General features: G+C 42.2%; 1 protein-coding gene across 2 annotated transcripts in view; it reads right to left on the bottom strand.

Annotated features, from left to right (window-relative positions):
• sptan1 (spectrin alpha, non-erythrocytic 1) overlaps positions 1 to 18,456 on the bottom strand; it is a 155,515-nt gene that overhangs the window by 88,924 nt on the left and 48,135 nt on the right. For both annotated transcript variants that reach the window (XM_080743101.1, XM_080743102.1), the window contains exons 6-16: positions 18,278 to 18,422; positions 16,830 to 16,984; positions 16,161 to 16,296; positions 13,713 to 13,814; positions 11,079 to 11,216; positions 10,546 to 10,656; positions 8,030 to 8,107; positions 7,630 to 7,785; positions 5,471 to 5,675; positions 2,742 to 2,923; positions 1,955 to 2,198 (exon numbers count right to left, since the gene is read on the bottom strand). In XM_080743101.1, coding sequence (XP_080599227.1) covers positions 1,955 to 2,198; positions 2,742 to 2,923; positions 5,471 to 5,675; positions 7,630 to 7,785; positions 8,030 to 8,107; positions 10,546 to 10,656; positions 11,079 to 11,216; positions 13,713 to 13,814; positions 16,161 to 16,296; positions 16,830 to 16,984; positions 18,278 to 18,422 — 1,652 coding nt within the window. The remainder of the gene's footprint in view (positions 1 to 1,954; positions 2,199 to 2,741; positions 2,924 to 5,470; positions 5,676 to 7,629; positions 7,786 to 8,029; positions 8,108 to 10,545; positions 10,657 to 11,078; positions 11,217 to 13,712; positions 13,815 to 16,160; positions 16,297 to 16,829; positions 16,985 to 18,277; positions 18,423 to 18,456) is intronic.

Here is an 18,456-nt window from a genome sequence, read left to right as displayed (position 1 = left end):
GACTCACTGCATTGGCTTCCATGGCTATTGAAAAGGAAATTCTCGTGGAACTTAAAAAGAAAGAGCAGCTTTATGATCCCGTCATTGACAAATTCACCCAAAAGGACAGGAGGATGGATTTCGTCTTCAAGTGAACCGTCATTGGTGAGTGAAAAATGAATTAATTTATATCGCTGGATTTGCATTTAATTTCCATTCATTTTTGGCTGCTGTTCAATTATTGTGGGTCATTCTTGACTTGGTCTTTCGTTGCATCGATAACTGCTGTACATGACGGTTGTGTCAAGGGGTGTCGCACCAAATTCTGGGCCCTGGGTACAAGGATTCACTACGGGCCCCCCATAAATGTTCTTCATAGGGGATTTAAAAAATAGCAGATCTACAAGCTCGCTGTGCGGCAATCGGTGCCGCGCTGTGAGCTTGTTTATCTGCTATTTTTCAGCTAAAGTATAAAAGAATTAAGGCCCTTCCACCTTGGGCCCTAGTAACCCAGTCCCACTCCCCCCTCCCCTTTTGTGACGCCCCTGGTTGTGTCGTGTGTGGCTCTGGTAGTGCAGTGAGCGCAGTCAGCGCACATCTATTTAATCCTTAATAGCGCAAATATGGCATTGGCTTGGAAGTCTTGGTTTGGGAGTCTGTACAATGTTTGTAGTACTATGTGTGTGCGTGTGTGTGTGTGGTAAAAACTGCTGTTACATGGTTCTGTCTTGTGTGGCTCTGGCAGCGCACATCTATTTAATCCTTATTAGCGCAAATATGGCATTGGTTTGCATGTCTTGGTTTGGGAGTCTGTACTACATGTTTGTAGTATGTGTGTATGTGCTAATTAAGTTTATCCATCGTGCTTGCCTTGTAGGCTACACAGTCGGCTGTTCAGTGATAAGTTTTGTCAAAAAAAGAAGGGGAAAAAGGAGGAAAAAAAGGCCTAACATTCACGCGCGGGTGTGCGCACCATAGGTGCGCACGAGGGGGGGTCGCGAGGGGTCCCCGAAGGCCCGGTCCCTTGGGGCACCCATCGCCACTGATATATATATATATATACAGTAGGTGTATTCACCTCTGTTAGTAGAAGCAGTGATGGGCTCTTCTCTAGGTGTACATAGAGAATGTAGATGTGTATATATATATATATACACATATATATATGTATGTATGTATGTGTGTGTGTGTGTATATATATATATATATATATACAGGGGTTGACACTAAGGTCTCAGAGGCACTTGCCCGTCGGGCAAGTACAGGTCATGTTCTACTTGCCCAAAGGTAATGCCCACTTGCCCGAAAAGTAAATTGTCTATTATAAAATGATAGGTAAAAATGTACCGTAATTACTGTTCAATTTAACTCCTATTTTGTTTTACTTTGTGGGGCTGTGCGATAAAAACAGTCATAACTAATTTTTTCATCCAAATACCTACATAGATATTATTGAATATGACTCCTATTTTATATTTTTAAGTGTAGCAACAGTGAAAACAGCACATTATAGGTAAATAGTGTTCTTATTTTACATTCCATAGACCAGAGGACAGAGCTCTCTGGCCACGTTCAGGTGTTTAGACAGATATCTGGTGTTGTGTTTATAGACAGTTGCGTCCCCTCTCAAATGAGCACTTGCCCGGTCGGGCAACCTGAAAGCAAACTTCACCTGCCCTAAAGTTTTATTTACCTGCCGGGGGCAGGTGGGCAAGCCTTAGTGTCAATGCCTGTATATATATATATATATATATATATATATATATATATATATATATATATATATATATATATATACACATACATACATACATACATACATACATATATATATATATATATATACAGTAGGTGTATTCACCTCTGTTGGTAGAAGCAGCAATGGGCTCTTATCTAGGTGTATAGGGTACATAGAGAATGTAGATGTGTGTGTGTGTATATATATATATATATATATATATATGGGTGTATTTACCTCTGTTGGTAGAAGCAGCGATGGGCTCCTTCTCACGGATCCAGGTCTCCTCATCCTCCACGTCTCTGAAGAGCTGCTGCAGACGCAGTGAGTCGGAGAGCTTCTGCTTGCGCGCCGCCATGGGCTCCCTGAGCGCCTCGTAGCGAACCACCAGAGCTTCCTGCTTCTTCTTGATGTTGTCAGCATCGAAGTGGCCCGCCTCCTGGAACTGACGCGCCTGGATGGTGATGCCATCGATGCGGTCCTGAGGAGAGAAGAACACATGATGAATCATTACTCCTGGATGGTGATGCCATCGATACGGTCCTGAGGAGAAGAGAACACATCGTTAGGATTAACCCATTTAGGCCTAGGATTATTGAATGCTTTAACCAGTGAAAAATAGCAGATCTACAAGCTCACAGCACGGCACCGAGTGCCGCGCTGTAGATAGATAGACATTTATTTATTTATTATTATTTTTATTTATTTTTATTGTGCAACATAGACTTTGGCAGCAGAGGGCGGCGTGATGCAAGAATTAATGTGAATTTGGCCGTTATGTGTTGCCATCCATTGAGAGCAGTCTCTGGCCACAGAGCCTCAGGGCCAGAGAAATCAACACGGAAGAGAATTGGTCTCCGTTGATGTTAACGCATAAGGGATTTTTAAGACCATCACTGCGGGCGATGTGATTACAGTACACGGCGGCGCGACCCCTCATCAGCTTACGGACATCAACAAGGAGAGAATTGAGGCGAACGGGAACGTCCGTAGCAGTCAAACAGTTAAGGGTCAGAGGTCATACCTGGTGAGCAGCTACATCAGCCTCCAGCAGAGCGTGTTTCTTCTGCAGGTTCTGAACGCTGGTCAGATCCTTGCCGTAGTCGTCAGAGGCCAGGTGACCTTCGACCTCGTAGAGCCACAGCTCGATGTCCTCCACGTTCCTGTTGAACTGCTGCTGCTGGTTGGCCTCGCGCAGCTTGATGCCTGGAGGTCAGAGGTCAACAGGAGGTCACAGGTCAACAAAGTTACAACAGCCGCTTCTCAATCCAGAGTGTGCGCCCTTCGTAGTGTAGCCCTAGCTAGGGTAGGGCTAGTGTAGTGTAGTCCTAGCTAGTGTAGCCCTAGCTAGGGTAGGGCTAGTGTATTGTAGCCCTAGCTAGTGTAGGGCTAGTGTAGTGTAGGGCTTGTCCTGTGAAGTGCACATTTTGCCTGTGAAATGGGACTGCACTGCCAAGTGCAGAGCCGAGAACTTCCAGACGCAAAAAAAAACAATCGTCTGCCATTTTTCCCCCCCCCTCCGCTGTACTTTTAAACCATTTGAAACCGTATTAAACGCCCCTAAACTTATTTTTTTGAGACGGGGAATTAACTTTTTAGACATTTTAGGATAGTATTTTTTCATAATTCACCATGACACAGCCTATTCTAAAATATCGTCGCAACGTTCGAGGAGAATTGAGAACCAGCATGAGTCGAACCGAGGCGGGCAGTAGGAGCTCTTTTAATGCGATGCTCAAACTCCGTTGTTTTCGTTTTGATTCGGGTTGAATTGTGGAGGCGCCGCGTTGCATTGTGGGATTCGGCTATCCAACAAAGTGCTTGAAGTGACCATCGGCTGTACGCTTCAAAAAGAGGAGAAAGCAGTGCACAAGGTAGGTTAAATGCGGTCTACGAAACGGGACAGCACTCGGCGCGGCCCAGTGACGTCATCGCCCTTAAAATGCGCACGTTGTAGTGTAAATCCCTTGGATTGGGAAGTGGCTAATGCTGCTGATGCCTAAAGGTCAGAGGTCAACAGGAAGTTACAATGATGCTGATGCTATCATAGTACTGTGTTCTATCTGTCTGTCGTTCAATGTTATATGAGTTAAATATCTATCATAGTACTGTGTTCTGTCTGTCTGTCATTCAATGTTATATGAGTTAAATATCTATCATAGTATTGTGTTCTGTCTGTCTGTCATTCAATGTTATATGAGTTAAATATCTATCATAGTACTGTGTTCTATCTGTCTGTCATTCAATGTTATATGAGTTAAATATATATCATAGTACTGTGTTCTGTCTGTCTGTCATTCAATGTTATATGAGTTAAATATCTATCATAGTACTGTGTTCTGTCTGTCTGTCATTCAATGTTATATGAGTTAAATATCTATCATAGTACTGTGTTCTATCTGTCTGTCATTCTATGTTATATGAGTTAAATATCTATCATAGTACTGTGTTCTGTCTGTCTGTCATTCGATGTTATATGAGTTAAATATCTATCATAGTACTGTGTTCTGTCTGTCTGTCTGTCTGTCATTCAATGTTATATGAGTTAAATATCTATCATAGTACTGTGTTCTGTCTGTCTGCCATTCAATGTTATGAGTTAAATATCTATCATAGTACTGTGTTCTGTCTGTCTGTCATTCAATGTTATATGAGTTAAATATCTATCATAGTACTGTGTTCTATCTATCTGTCATTCAATGTTATATGAGTTAAATATCTATTCTGTCTGTCTGTCATTCAATGTTATATGAGTTAAATATATATCATAGTACTGTGTTCTGTCTGTCTGTCATTCAATGTTATATGAGTTAAATATCTATCATAGTACTGTGTTCTATCTGTCTGTCATTCAATGTTATATGAGTTAAATATCTATCATAGTACTGTGTTCTGTCTGTCTGTCATTCAATGTTATACGAGTTAAATATCTATCATAGTACTGTGTTCTGTCCGTCTGTCATTCAATGTTATATGAGTTAAATATCTATCACAGTACTGTGTTCTGTCTGTCTGTCATTCAATGTTATATGAGTTAAAATATCTATCATAGAACTGTGTTCTATCTGTCATTCAATGTTACGAGTTAAATACCTATCATAGTACTGTGTGCTATCTGTCTGTCATTCAATGTTACGAGTTAAATATCTATCATAGTACTGTGTTCTGTCTGTCTGTCATTCAATGTTATATGAGTTAAATATCTATCATAGTACTGTGTTCTGTCTGTCTGTCATTCAATGTTATATGAGTTAAATATCTATCATAGTACTGTGTTCTATCTATCTGTCATTCAATGTTATATGAGTTAAATATCTATCATAGACTGTGTTCTGTCTGTCATTCAATGTTATATGAGTTAAATATATTTGTAGACTTCTAGGGTAACTTTTCCACTGCTACTACTAGTAGTAGTAGTAGTAGTAGTATTATAATACTTTTCAGTTCAGTAGCCTCTAACAGTCTCTTCCACAGAGAGCTGACCTCCTATAGTAGTAATAGTAGTAGTAGTAGTAATAGTAGTAGTAGTAGTAGTAGTAGCAGTAGCAGTAGCAGTAGTAGTAATAGTAGTAGTAGTAGTAGCAGTAGCAGTAGTAGTAGTAGTAGTAGTAGTACTACTACTAGTCCTAGTAATAGTAGCAGTAGTACTACTATTCCTAGTAGTAGTAGTAGTAGTAGTAGTAGTAGTAGTAGTAGTAATAGTACTACTAGTAGTAGTATTAATAGTAGCAGCAGTAGTAGTAGTATCAGTACCTTTCAGTTCAGTAGCCTCTAACAGTCTCTTCCACAGAGAGCTGACTTCCTCCATGCGTTCAGAAACCTCTGCCGAGGCGTAGTGCTGACCGTCCACCAACTCCTGACCAGACTTCTGCAGGGCGTCGATACGACTCTGATTGGCTGAGAGCTCCGCCTCGAAGGCCTGGTGCTTCTGGACCTTCCCCTGGAGGTTGGACGGGTCCTGGAGGGAAGATAACACTTATTTACCCTGGAGGGAAGATAACACTTATTTACCCTGGAGGGAAAATAACACTTATTTATGATGATTTATGATCACTAAAACTAAGACTAAATATATTGACAATATGCTCAACAAACAAAAAACAGAGATCCAGTAGAACTAAGACTAGTGGAGAAGAGATCCAGTAGAACTAAGACTAGTGGATCCAGTAGAACTAAGACTAGAGGAGAACTAAGACTAGTAGAGAAGAGATCCAGTAGAACTAAGACTAGTAGAGAAGAGATCCAGTAGAACTAAGACTAGCGGAGAAGAGATCCAGTAGAACTAAGACTAGTGGATCCAGTAGAACTAAGACTAGAGGAGAACTAAGACTAGTAGAGAAGAGATCCAGTAGAACTAAGACTAGTAGAGAAGAGATCCAGTAGAACTAAGACTAGTAGAGAAGAGATCCAGTAGAACTAAGACTAGTGGAGAAGAGATCCAGTAGAACTAAGAGACAAGTCATAGTAGAACTAAGACTAGTGGATCCAGTAGAACTAAGACTAGAGGAGAACTAAGACTAGTAGAGAAGAGATCCAGTAGAACTAAGACTAGTAGAGAAGAGATCCAGTAGAACTAAGACTAGTAGAGACGAGATCCAGTAGAACTAAGAGACAAGTCATAGTAGAACTAAGACTAGTGGATCCAGTAGAACTAAGACTAGAGGAGAACTAAGACTAGTGGAGAAGAGATCCAGTAGAACTAAGACTAGTGGAGAAGAGATCCAGTAGAACTAAGACTAGTGGAGAAGAGATCCAGTAGAACTAAGACTAGTAGAGAAGAGATCCAGTAGAACTAAGACTAGTGGAGAAGAGATCCAGTAGAACTAAGACTAGTGGAGAAGAGATCCAGTAGAACTAAGACTAGCGGAGAAGAGATCCAGTAGAACTAAGACTAGTGGAGAAGAGATCCAGTAGAACTAAGACTAGCGGAGAAGAGATCCAGTAGAACTAAGACTAGTGGAGAAGAGATCCAGTAGAACTAAGACTAGTAGAGAAGAAATCCAGTAGAACTAAGACTAGCAGAGAAGAGATCCAGTAGAACTAAGACTAGCGGAGAAGAGATCCAGTAGAACTAAGACTAGTAGAGAAGAGATCCAGTATAACTAAGACTAGTAGAGAAGAGATCCAGTAGAAATAAGACTAGTAGAGAAGAGATCCAGTAGAACTAAGACTAGTGGAGAAGAGATCCAGTAGAACTAAGACTAGCGGAGAAGAGATCCAGTAGAACTAAGACTAGTGGAGAAGAGATCCAGTAGAACTAAGACTAGCGGAGAAGAGATCCAGTAGAACTTAAGACTAGCGGAGAAGAGATCCAGTAGAACTAAGACTAGCGGAGAAGAGATCCAGTAGAACTAAGACTAGTAGAGAAGAGATCCAGTATAACTAAGACTAGTGGAGAAGAGATCCAGTAGAACTAAGACTAGTGGAGAAGAGATCCAGTAGAACTAAGACTAGCGGAGAAGAGATCCAGTAGAACTAAGACTAGTGGAGAAGAGATCCAGTAGAACTAAGACTAGTGGAGAAGAGATCCAGTAGAACTAAGACTAGCGGAGAAGAGATCCAGTAGAACTAAGAGACAAGTCATTTAATTGTTTGGTTTGCGCTCGGGTGTTGTGCTCTGAAAATAGCAGATCTACAAGTTCACAACGCGGCATGAGCTTGTAGATCTGCTATTTTCAGCATGCAACCGAGTGTAAAATCAGTCATAACGACGACATCAAGGCACCGCCAAAATACATCTTTTTACGACAAAATCCACAGTATGTATCTTTATCACCATAACATAACCATAAACAGTATGTATCTTTATCACCATAACATAACCATAAACAGTATGTATCTTTATCACCATAACATAACCATAAACAGTATGTATCTTTATCACCATAACATAACCATAAACAGGTGCTGACCTTGTAGGCCTCATCCGTGGCAGTCTTCATCTTCTCGTTGATCCAGCTCTTCAGCTCATCAGAGTCTCTGAAGAACTGCTGCAGGTGGAAGGAGTCCTCTAGAGCCGCACGCCGGCTCTGAGCGCGCTGGTGCAGCGCGTTACGACGACTCAGCAGCTGTCAAATATATACATACACACACACACACTTAAATACCGTATAATATACATACATAATTTATATACAGTATAATATCTGAGCGCGCTGGTGCAGCGCGTTACGACGACTAAGTAGCTGTCAAATATCATTTATATACGGTAAGATTTAACAAGAATACAACAGCGGAAACACCAGATGTACCATTCAACAGAGTATTAACAGTACTTAGAGTACATGTACCATTCAACAGAGTATTACTCACAGCATCTCTGCGTGTAGCGACGTCCTCCTTGGCATAGTGGTTGTTCTGGATCAGTTTGGTGGCAAACTCATCCAAGGCCTGGGGGGAGGGGGGGGGGGGAGAGAGAGAGAGAGAGAGAGAGAGAGAGAGAGAGAGAGAGAGAGAGAGATGGAGGGAGGGAGGGAGGGAGGGAGAGAGAGAGAGAGAGAGAGAGAGAGAGAGAGATCACAATCATCCACATGTAAATGTAAGCATTTGACATCTCATGTCATTAATATGTATCTCATATCCCAATATAAAAGTGCAGTATAGTATCTGTTAATATGCCAAGTATTTCAAGTATTTGACATCTCATGTCCCAATAGAACAGCATATAAAGTAGATCTGACATCTCAGTATATGACCGTATATAAAAGCAGTATTAATATGTCTCATTCCCAATAGAACAGCATATAAAGTAGTATTAATATGTCTCATTCCCAATAGAACAGCATATAAAGTAGTATTACTAGTATCTGACATCTCAGTACATATAAAGCAGTATTAATATGTCTCATTCCCAATAGAACAGCATATAAAGTATTATTAATGTCTCATTCCCAATAGAACAGCATATAAAGCAGTATTAATATGTCTCATGTCCCAATAGAACAGTATATAAAGCAGTATTAATGTCTCATTCCCAATAGAACAGTATATAAAGTAGTATTAATATGTCTCATTCCCAATAGAACAGCATATAAAGTACTAGAAAAGAAAATTTCTAAGAAATTTTAAGTGTGCCTGCAGCTCGCTAAGTCTGTGCAACCTTGTGTGAGAGAAAAAAGAAATTGAGAGAAAAAAAAATTGAGAAAAAAAACTTTTTGAGAAAAAAGAATTTTGAGAAAAAAAAATGTTGAGGAAAAAATAATTGAGAAAAAAAATTTTGAGAAAAAAAAAATTGAGAAAAAAATTTTTTGAGAAAAAAAAATGTTTGAGAAAAAAAAAATTTGAGAAAAAAAAATTTTTGAGAAAAAAGTTTTTTGAGAAAAAAAAATTTTGAGAAAAAAAATTTGAGAAAAAAAAATTTAGAAAAAAAAAATTGAGAAAAAGAAATTTTTGAGAAAAAAAAAATTTAGAAAAAAAAAATTTTTTGAGAAAAAAAAATTTTTGAGAAAAAAAATTGAGAAAAAAAAATTTGAAAAAAAAATTTGAGAAAAAAAAATTTGAGAAAAAAAAATTTGAGAAAAAAAAATTTGAGAAAAAAAAATTTTGAGAATAAAAAAAAAATTGAGAAAAAAACAATTATGACACCAGCCGCGAGTCTGTACGATAAACGGTTCATGAGATGTAGAGGCACTTCCTGTTTGGCAAAGGGCACTTCCTGTTATAGTGGGGGCGGGGCTTAATCAATTACAGCTCATCCCTATTGGCTGGAAAAAGACCAAAGTTGTGTGTGCATTTTAAAGTTTAAATCACGTTGCTAGGCAAAAGTATGGCAGAGTTATGTGGCGCCAAAGTTTCTAGTTTTTTTTCAGAGTCCCCCATTCTAAGTCAATGGGGTTTTTGGGCGTCGTTTTTTGCGAATTACATCGCAATCGTATCGCGGATCGGAAAGAAAAGTAATAGCACACCATTCCCGGCCGAGCCGCACATTTTGATGTATATATTGCGGGGGTGGCGTAAATCGTGCGGCAGTTATTACGTGCCGAAATTTCCCCCATTCTAAGTGAATGGGGTTTTTTGGCGTCGTTTTTTGCGAATTACGTCGCAATGGTAACGCGGATCGGAAAGAAAAGTAATAGCACACCATTCCCGGAAAGAAAAGTAATAGCACACCATTCCCGGCCGAGCCGCACGTTTTGATGTATATATTGCGGCGGTGGCGTAAATTGTGCGGCAGTTATTACGGCTCCAAATTTGTGGCGTGATTATCATTAAGTATGGCGGATTACAATAAGTGTTTGGCCATTGCTTTGCATGGCAGGCACACTTAATTATTAATGTCTCATTCCCAATAGAACAGCATATAAAGTAGTATTAATATGTCTCATTCCCAATAGAACAGCATATAAAAGCAGTATGTCTCATGTCCCAATAGAACAGCATATAAAAGCAGTATGTCTCATGTCCCAATAGAACAGCATATAAAGTATTATTAATGTCTCATTCCCAATATAAAGCAGTATGTCTCATGTCCCAATAGAACAGTATATAAAGTAGTATTAATATGTCTCATTCCCAATAGAACAGTATATAAAGTAGTATTAATATGTCTCATTCCCAATAGAACAGTATATAAAGTAGTATTAATATGTCTCATTCCCAATAGAACAGCATATAAAGCAGTATTAATATGTCTCATTCCCAATAGAACAACATATAAAGTAGTATTAATATGTCTCATTCCCAATAGAACAGCATATAAAGTAGTATTAATATGTCTCATTCCCAATAGAACAACATATAAATCAGTATTAATATGTCTCATTCCCAATAGAACAGCATATAAAAGCAGTATTAATGTCTCAGCGTATGAATGGTCCACTGCTACTCACGGTGATCTTCTCCTCCTGGGCGCTGAGTGACTTCTCAAAGTCCTCGTGTTTCTTCAGCAGAGCTTCAACACTGTCCAGGGAGTCTCCCAGATCCTCGTTGAGGAGGAAGGCCTGCACAACAACACAACAATACACAACAACCATGTCATCTATGTTTACCTCCTGTTTGCTCATCCAGTTGTCCACCTGTTCAGTGTCTCTACAGTATGTTATGTTATAGAGGTTATAGTATGTAGTATAGAGGTTATAGTATGTAGTATAGAGGTTAGAGGTTATAGTATCCTACAAAGGCAGAGTGCAGTAACTACGTTTTCGGACACACTGACTTATTTGTGTCACCCAAAGGTCAAATTAGCCTTCATGATATTGGGGGATGAGCAATTAGCTCAAGAACAGATATACAATCAGTGTAATATCACTTAAATGCCTTGAGATAGTGGTAATACTTTTAAACCAATTTTTTGGTGAAATTCAGGAACGTAGTTACTGCACTCTGCCTTTGTAGGGCAGAATAGTATAGTATGGTTGTTTACCTCCTGTTTGCTCATCCAGTTGTCCACCTGTTCAGTGTCTCGGTAGAAGAGCTGCAGGTCCATGCACTGCTCGTACTGCTGTCTGCGAAGCTCCCACAGTTCTAGGAGAGACTCCTTCTCTTCAGAGAGGACCCCCAGCTGCGCACACACACACACACACACACACACACACACACACACACACACACACACACACACACACACACACACACACACACACACACACACACACACACACACACACACACACAGAAGATGCCATGTCAATGCAAACAGAGTCATTGTGTGATTCATATGGAACATAGGAGATCCACAGGTTCAAACAGCAGGGGTCCGAGCACAGAGCCCTGGGGTTCTATCAATGACTCACCCTATGGAGCCTGGAGTTCATGGAGATTATTTAGTTTTTATCGCATTCCTGAGACGATCGTTTGCTGACCGGCCGAGGAGACTCAATGGAGTCTCTTTGAGTTTCTTTAATTCTCTGAGGCCTAATCTACACCAATAGGAATTCCACCTCCCCAGGTTGGCCCTCTATGCCTCCACACGTCCCCAGGTTGGCCCTCTATGCCTCCACACGTCCCCAGGTTGGCCCTCTATGCCTCCACGTCCCCAGGTTGGCCCTCTATGCCTCCACGTCCCCAGGTTGGCCCTCTATGCCTCCACGTCCCCAGGTTGGCCCTCTATGCCTCCACGTCCCCAGGTTGGCCCTCTATGCCTCCACGTCCCCAGGTTGGCCCTCTATGCCTCCACACGTCCCCAGGTTGGCCCTCTATGCCTCCACGTCCCCAGGTTGACCCTCTATGCCTCCACGTCCCCAGGTTGGCCCTCTATGCCTCCACGTCCCCAGGTTGGCCCTCTATGCCTCCACGTCCCCAGGTTGGCCCTCTATGCCTCCACGTCCCCAGGTTGGCCCTCTATGCCTCCACACGGCCCTGTGTAGAAGAAATGTTCTGCCCACATGAAAACGCAAAACGCTATAAATCCCTGTCTGCGCGTCGCCGAAGCGGGTGGCCGCGTCCCCCTGCTCTCATACAGCTACAGCTGTCTATAGGCTGTCTATAAGCTGTCTATAAGCTGTCTATAGGCTATGCATCGTCCAAGTTTCAAAATCTTCACACTTTAACAAGCACAATTGCTATTTAATCATTAATTTAATGTAAATTTGCTTACTATTTCTAGAGCAGGAGAGGGGAGAGTAGTCTAATAGAAGCAGTAAACAAGCACCGCAGGTCGTGCTTCCATTGTGTGCTATTCCTCCATTCCATTCAACTCATTCACGATGTTAACGTCAGAGAACTGTCTTGTTTAAGGATGGAGCCCTAATGAATGATTGTTTTTGATGATATTTGTTACTCTAGTCAATTGTCATCTTCATAGAAGGTGGTCAGACACAAACTCAGTTGCAAAAGATACCAGTTATGTTCTGAATTTGTTGTCTCACATATCTTTCCACCGGCTCAATAAGCAGGATCGATAAGGTGCTCATTATCAATAACGAGCTACAGCCCTAGTCTTGTTAACGGAGCACATCTGCCATCGATATGGCAATACGTCGCAATAGTTTATTTGCCAATACCGTATCGATACTTCAGGCCGTAGTATCGCGATACTTTGAGGAAAATAAAATATGTTCCCATGCATAGGAACCAATGGTAGAAGTCCGTTGCCTGACTGCGAGCGCCAGACATCTCACACTACGTTCTCACTTCGGGAGAGAGTCTGAGATTACGGACGGAGATTCTACTTCGGCGTGGGCGGGCTAAAGCCTATTGACGTCACACACACACACACACACACACACACACACGCGACGGCGACGTGGCATGACATTGCAAAAATACGTTATTTCTCATAACATATTATATGTCTGCATGTTTACGTTAGTGCAAAATGGTATTAAAACGTGATGAAACGACACTATTGCATCGTTTATTAAAATAATACGAGTCGAGTCTGACTCCGCCTTGACAGTTTTCACGGACCAATCAGAGTCCACTAGACTCTCACGTGGGCAGAGGACACCAATCAGAGTCCACGAGCGAGTCTCACGTGAGCTCAAGAGCTCTGTTTGGAGGGGGCTGGGACCGGAGCAGCCAAACCACGTGCCCCAAGCATACAACCCTGATTGGCCCATTCAATTCGCCCGCTCTTCAGGCGCGCTCGAAATAAAATAAAATTTGTGCAGCTTCAGTCCACACTACAAACCACCCACCAACAGGGGGTGGTGATGTGCGGACTGAAGTATCAGGCTAAGAAGTCCGGTCCTGACACTCCGCTGCCTCTAGATGTCGTTGTACTATAGTAGCTACTTCCCCTTGCCACCGTTCAGTGAGTGAGGTCTCTCGAGAAAATGGCTGCGAACGATGAAAACAACAAAAATAGAGCAGCGTCATCAGCTTTTAAAGCTGATATATCGCAATAGTATCGTATCGCAAAGATTCACAATATATCGTGATACTATTGCATCGTGACTCAAGTATCGTGATACGTATTGCATCGCGAGATTCTTCCCAATATCCACCCCTAGTTTGCATGTGGACACCCATGGGTAATCATGGCTCTACCTCCCCGGTGAAATCCGGCGTCGTAGTCTCGGCCGGTGAACAAAAGGGTTGCTGGTGTGATTCCTACCTTTTCTTTCACCTCATCAGAAGCATAGTGGTTGGTGTTGAGCAGAGCCTGTCCAGCCTCATCAGTGGCTCTGAAGCTGTCCTCATGAGCGTCTATCTCCCCCTGGTGGACAACAACAACACAACACGTTGGATCCACTTCATGGAATACACACAGAATGCACACAACATTATTAAGTGTGCCTGCCATGCAACGCAATGGCAAAACACTTATTGTAATCCGCCATACTTAAGTAAGTAAGTAAGTAAGTAAGTAATTAATGTTCTTGCAAATTTCGGCACGATTTACACCACCGCCGCAATATATACATCAAAACGTGCGGCTCGGCCGGGAATGGGGTGCTATTACTTTTCTTTCCGATCCGCGTTACCATTGCGACGTAATTCGCAAAAAACGACGCAAAAAACCCCATTGACTTAGAATGGGGGAAATTTCGGCACGTAATAACTGCCGCAAGATTTACGCCACCCCCGCAATATATACATCAAAATGTGCGGCTCGGCCGGGAATGGTGTGCTATTACTTTTCTTTCCGATCCGCGTTACCATGGCAACGTAATTCGTAAAAAACTACGCTCAAAAACTCCCATTGACTTTGAATGGGGGACTCAGAAAAACCCAGAAACTTTGGCGCCACATAACTCTGCCATACTTTTGCCTAGCAACGTGATTTAAACTTTAAAATGCACACACAACTTTGGTCTTTTTCCGGCCAATAGGGATGAGCTGTAATTGATTAAGCCCCGCCCCCTCTGTAACAGGAAGTGCCCTTCGCCAAACAGGAAGTGCCTCTACATCTCATGAACCGTTTGTCGTACAGATGCGTGGATGGTTTCATATGACTTGATTAAGAGTCCTTGACCTTAATTGGGAACTATTTCGCCAAACAGGAAGTGCCCCTCACCAAACAGGAAGTGACCCTTTACCTCGTGAACCGTTTGTCGTACAGACGCGTGGATGGCATCAAATGACTTGATTAAGAGTCCTTAACCTTATTTGGGGCCTATTTTGCCAAACAGGAAGTGCCCCTCACCAAACAGGAAGTGACCCTTGATCTCGTGAACTGTTTGTCGTACAGACGCGCGGGTTGCGTCAAATGACAAGATTAAGAGTCCTTAACCTTAATTGGGGCCTATTTTGCCAAACAGGAAGTGCCCCTCACCAAACAGGAAGTGACCCTTGATCTCGTGAACCGTTTGTCGTACAGACGCGCGGGTTGCGTCAAATGACAAGATTAAGAGTCCTTAACCTTAATTGGGGCCTATTTCGCCAAACAGGAAGTGCCCCTAACCAAACAGGAAGTGGCGTTTTATCTCGTGAACCGTTTGTCGTGCAGACGCGTGGGTGGTGTGAAATGACTTGATTAAGAGTCCTTAACCTTAATTGGGGCCTATTTCGCCAAACAGGAAGTGCCCCTCACCAAACAGGAAGTGACCCTTTTTCTCGTGAACCGTTTGTCATACAGATATGTGGGTGGTGTCATATGAGGAACCATAATGTTAAAGCTTATGCAAAAAATGCTAATGTTAAAAAATGTAACGCTAATGCTAACACCAACCGCTACACAAGGTTGCACAGACTTAGCGAGCTGCAGGCACACTTAAAATTTCTTAAAAATTTTCTTTTCTAGTTATTACATATGCTGCCACTTGACCCCAAAGGTCACATGTTCAGATACTGGACTTTGATTGGCTTAAAACAGTGGTAAATCAGCCAACAACCTTGAGTTGGCTGATGGACCCCGCCCACTGTTGTGTTGCAGTTGTAACATTTCCAAGTTACAACTGTGTTTTCTTTCATTTATATGGTAGAAGTGGTAGAAAAGCAATTTACCATTGGAGGGTTGTTGGCTGATTTACCACTGTTTCAGCCAACAACCCACTCCCTCTCATGGTCATCGTCTAATCGCAATGATTTGACAACTGTTTTTTTTTGTCATAATCGTAATTATGGTTTATATGTTATATGATGTTCAAACATTTTCAAAAAAAGTGGAAATAGACGATCTACGAGCTCACAACGCGGTGCGTTGTGAGCTCGTAGATCGTCTATTTCTTCTCTAATGTTCTTTTCTAAGTGTTCTTTTACTGAATTTCCCCCTTGGGATAATAAAGGTATCTATCTATCTATCTATCTATCTATCTATCTAAGTATAAAGTTGTCAGATGTGTCAGTCATTTCTTTGTACATTTAGGTTATGTGTCAAATCTGCCATGTGCAACTTCAAAGACTAAAAGCCAAACAGAAATGTAATTGTCAACGACAAAAACACAATTAAATCATTGAGTGACGATTAATGGTCATTAATGTATGTTACATTGTACAATGTCATAATGGTGACAACCCTAAGAGTCAAAAAGATAATGTGTGTGCGCGTGCGTTCATATATGTGTGCATGTGTGCGTGTGTGTGTGTGTGTGCATGTGTGTGTGTGTGTGTGTGCGTGCACCTTGTGCTCCTGGTGTCGGTCCAGTAGAGCTTCGGCTCCAGCCACGTCATTGGCCAGCTCGTCGGCGTTGATCAGAGCTTTCATCTCCGTCACCCAGCTGGTCAGGTCCCTGAAGTCTGCGGTGAAACGCTGCAGCCTGCCAGGACATTAACACACACTGCCTGTCAGGCTACATGCTATGCTACATGCTATGCTACACGCTATGCTACATGCTATGCTACACGCTATGCTACATGCTATGCTACACGCTATGCTACATGCTATGCTACATGCTATGCTACATGCTATGCTACATGCTATGCTACTTTTTTGCCGGCATTCTGTGTCCAATGTGTCCAGATTTTCAACACTTTCATGCCTGTCTTGAGCCTGCCATAAAAGATATCACAAGCGTTTGAGCTTTGCCCTGAAAAGGGAAGCTAGCTTAAAGTGGCTACTTTTTGGTCTAACTATTATTCTTTTTTTCTCAAAATGGCTGCCAACTCGGGAAACTCGGGCCATGGCAGCCTGAGACTACTGTAATAACTCGGGAAACTTAGGAGGGGGCAGCAAATGAGTTAAGTGGGTGTGGTCTACCTGTAAGAGTCATTAAGTGGGCGTGGTCTACCTGTACAAGTCATTAAGTGGGCGTGGTCTACCTGTAAGAGTCATTAAGTGGGCGTGGTCTACCTGTAAGAGTCGTTAAGGTGGGCGTGTCTCTCGGCGGCCAGCGTGCGGATCTGGTCCCAGTTGTTAACGAGCTCGTCTTTCTTCAGGTGGATCTGGGAGGCGTTCTGGGGGTGTGTCTGCTGCAGCCGCTCTGACTCCTCCCCCAAAGCATTCACCTGGAGATAAATCAATTATTATCATTATCCTATTAACACTCATGTAGCCATGATTTTTTCTCTTCAATGGGCCACGTTGCCATGGTTACCATAGACTTCCATGTAATTGCGCAATTGTGTAAAAAGTGCACGCCCATGCCTAGATGATGCACCACGTGTGTGCAGGCTGTTCACAGCTTTCAAACAAAAAAATCCGCTTGGAAATCCGTTCAGGCATTCATGATTTATGAGCCATTATGTTTTCTTCAGATGTAAACAAACATAGCTGCCATGTTTGAAAGAATGGGTTGGTATGGGGGTTAAACATGCAATTTCGCGATCGCGATCATGCCTAACACATTTCTGGAGGTCCAAAAAAAAATTTTGAAATTTTTTTTTTTTTAAACGATTTTTTCTTTTTTTTTTCAAAAACGGCCCAAACTCAGGAAACTCGGGGTTGGCACAGCACTAGTACCAATACAAACTCGGGAAACTCGGGGTTGGCACCATATGTGTTAAATATTAAACTCCTCCCACAAAGCATTCACCTGGAGATAAATCAATTATTATCATTATCCTATTAAATATTAAACTCCTCCCACAAAGCATTATTAACACATTGGCTGTACTAAGCTGCTTAGCATTATGCACACCGCAACACCTGTTTTCACTTTACCAGATCATATGTTGTTTATTAGTAGAGTTACTCCTCCCACCCATCACTCCCTGCTGACAGGCTCCACCCCCAGCCTGTATGCCCCTCCTCCCTGGTGTGTGTGTGTGTGTGTGTGTGTGTGTGTGTGTGTGTGTGTGTGTGTGTGTGTGTGTATCTTGTCCTCCAGAGCAGCCAGGTCTCTCTCCAGTGTGTGTGTATGTATGTACTGTATGTTACTTACTGTATGTACATTATAAATGGTAAATGGTAAATGGTGCATTTATATAGCGCTTTTATCCAAAGCGCTTTACAGAGATTGTGCATTACATTCACCCACACATTCATACACCGGTGGCGGAGGAAACCATGCAAGGCACCAACCTACTCACCGGGTGCAATGTGGGGTTCAGAGTCTTGCCCAAGGACCCTTCGACATTAACTCAGGGGGAGCCCGGATTCGAACTGGGAACCCTTCGGGAACCCTTCGTGCTCTAATAACGGTTTCTCTACCCCTGAGCTATGCCCCCCCGTATGTAGAGTGTGTGTGTGTGTGTGTATGTATGTACTGTATGTACTGTATGTAGAGTGTGTGTGTGTGTGTGTGTGTATGTATGTACTGTATGTACTGTATGTAGAGTGTGTGTAGTTCATGTGTGTACCTTGTCCTCCAGAGCAGCCAGATCTCTCTCCAGACCCTCGTGTTTCCTCAGCAGAGCCTGGACCGACGCCAAGTCTCGACCAAAGTCATCAGAACCCATGAGCTGCTCCTTCTCTCTGATCCACGAGATGGTCTCATCCACATCCCTGTTATTATTATAAATACATTACTGTAGTTATT

Source organism: Nannobrachium achirus (genome assembly GCF_963921795.1).
Source record: "Nannobrachium achirus genome assembly, chromosome: 15".
Classification (NCBI taxonomy): domain Eukaryota; kingdom Metazoa; phylum Chordata; class Actinopteri; order Myctophiformes; family Myctophidae; genus Nannobrachium; species Nannobrachium achirus.
Note: the sequence above shows the minus strand (reverse complement) of the source record. Positions and strands in the feature narration are given on the sequence as shown.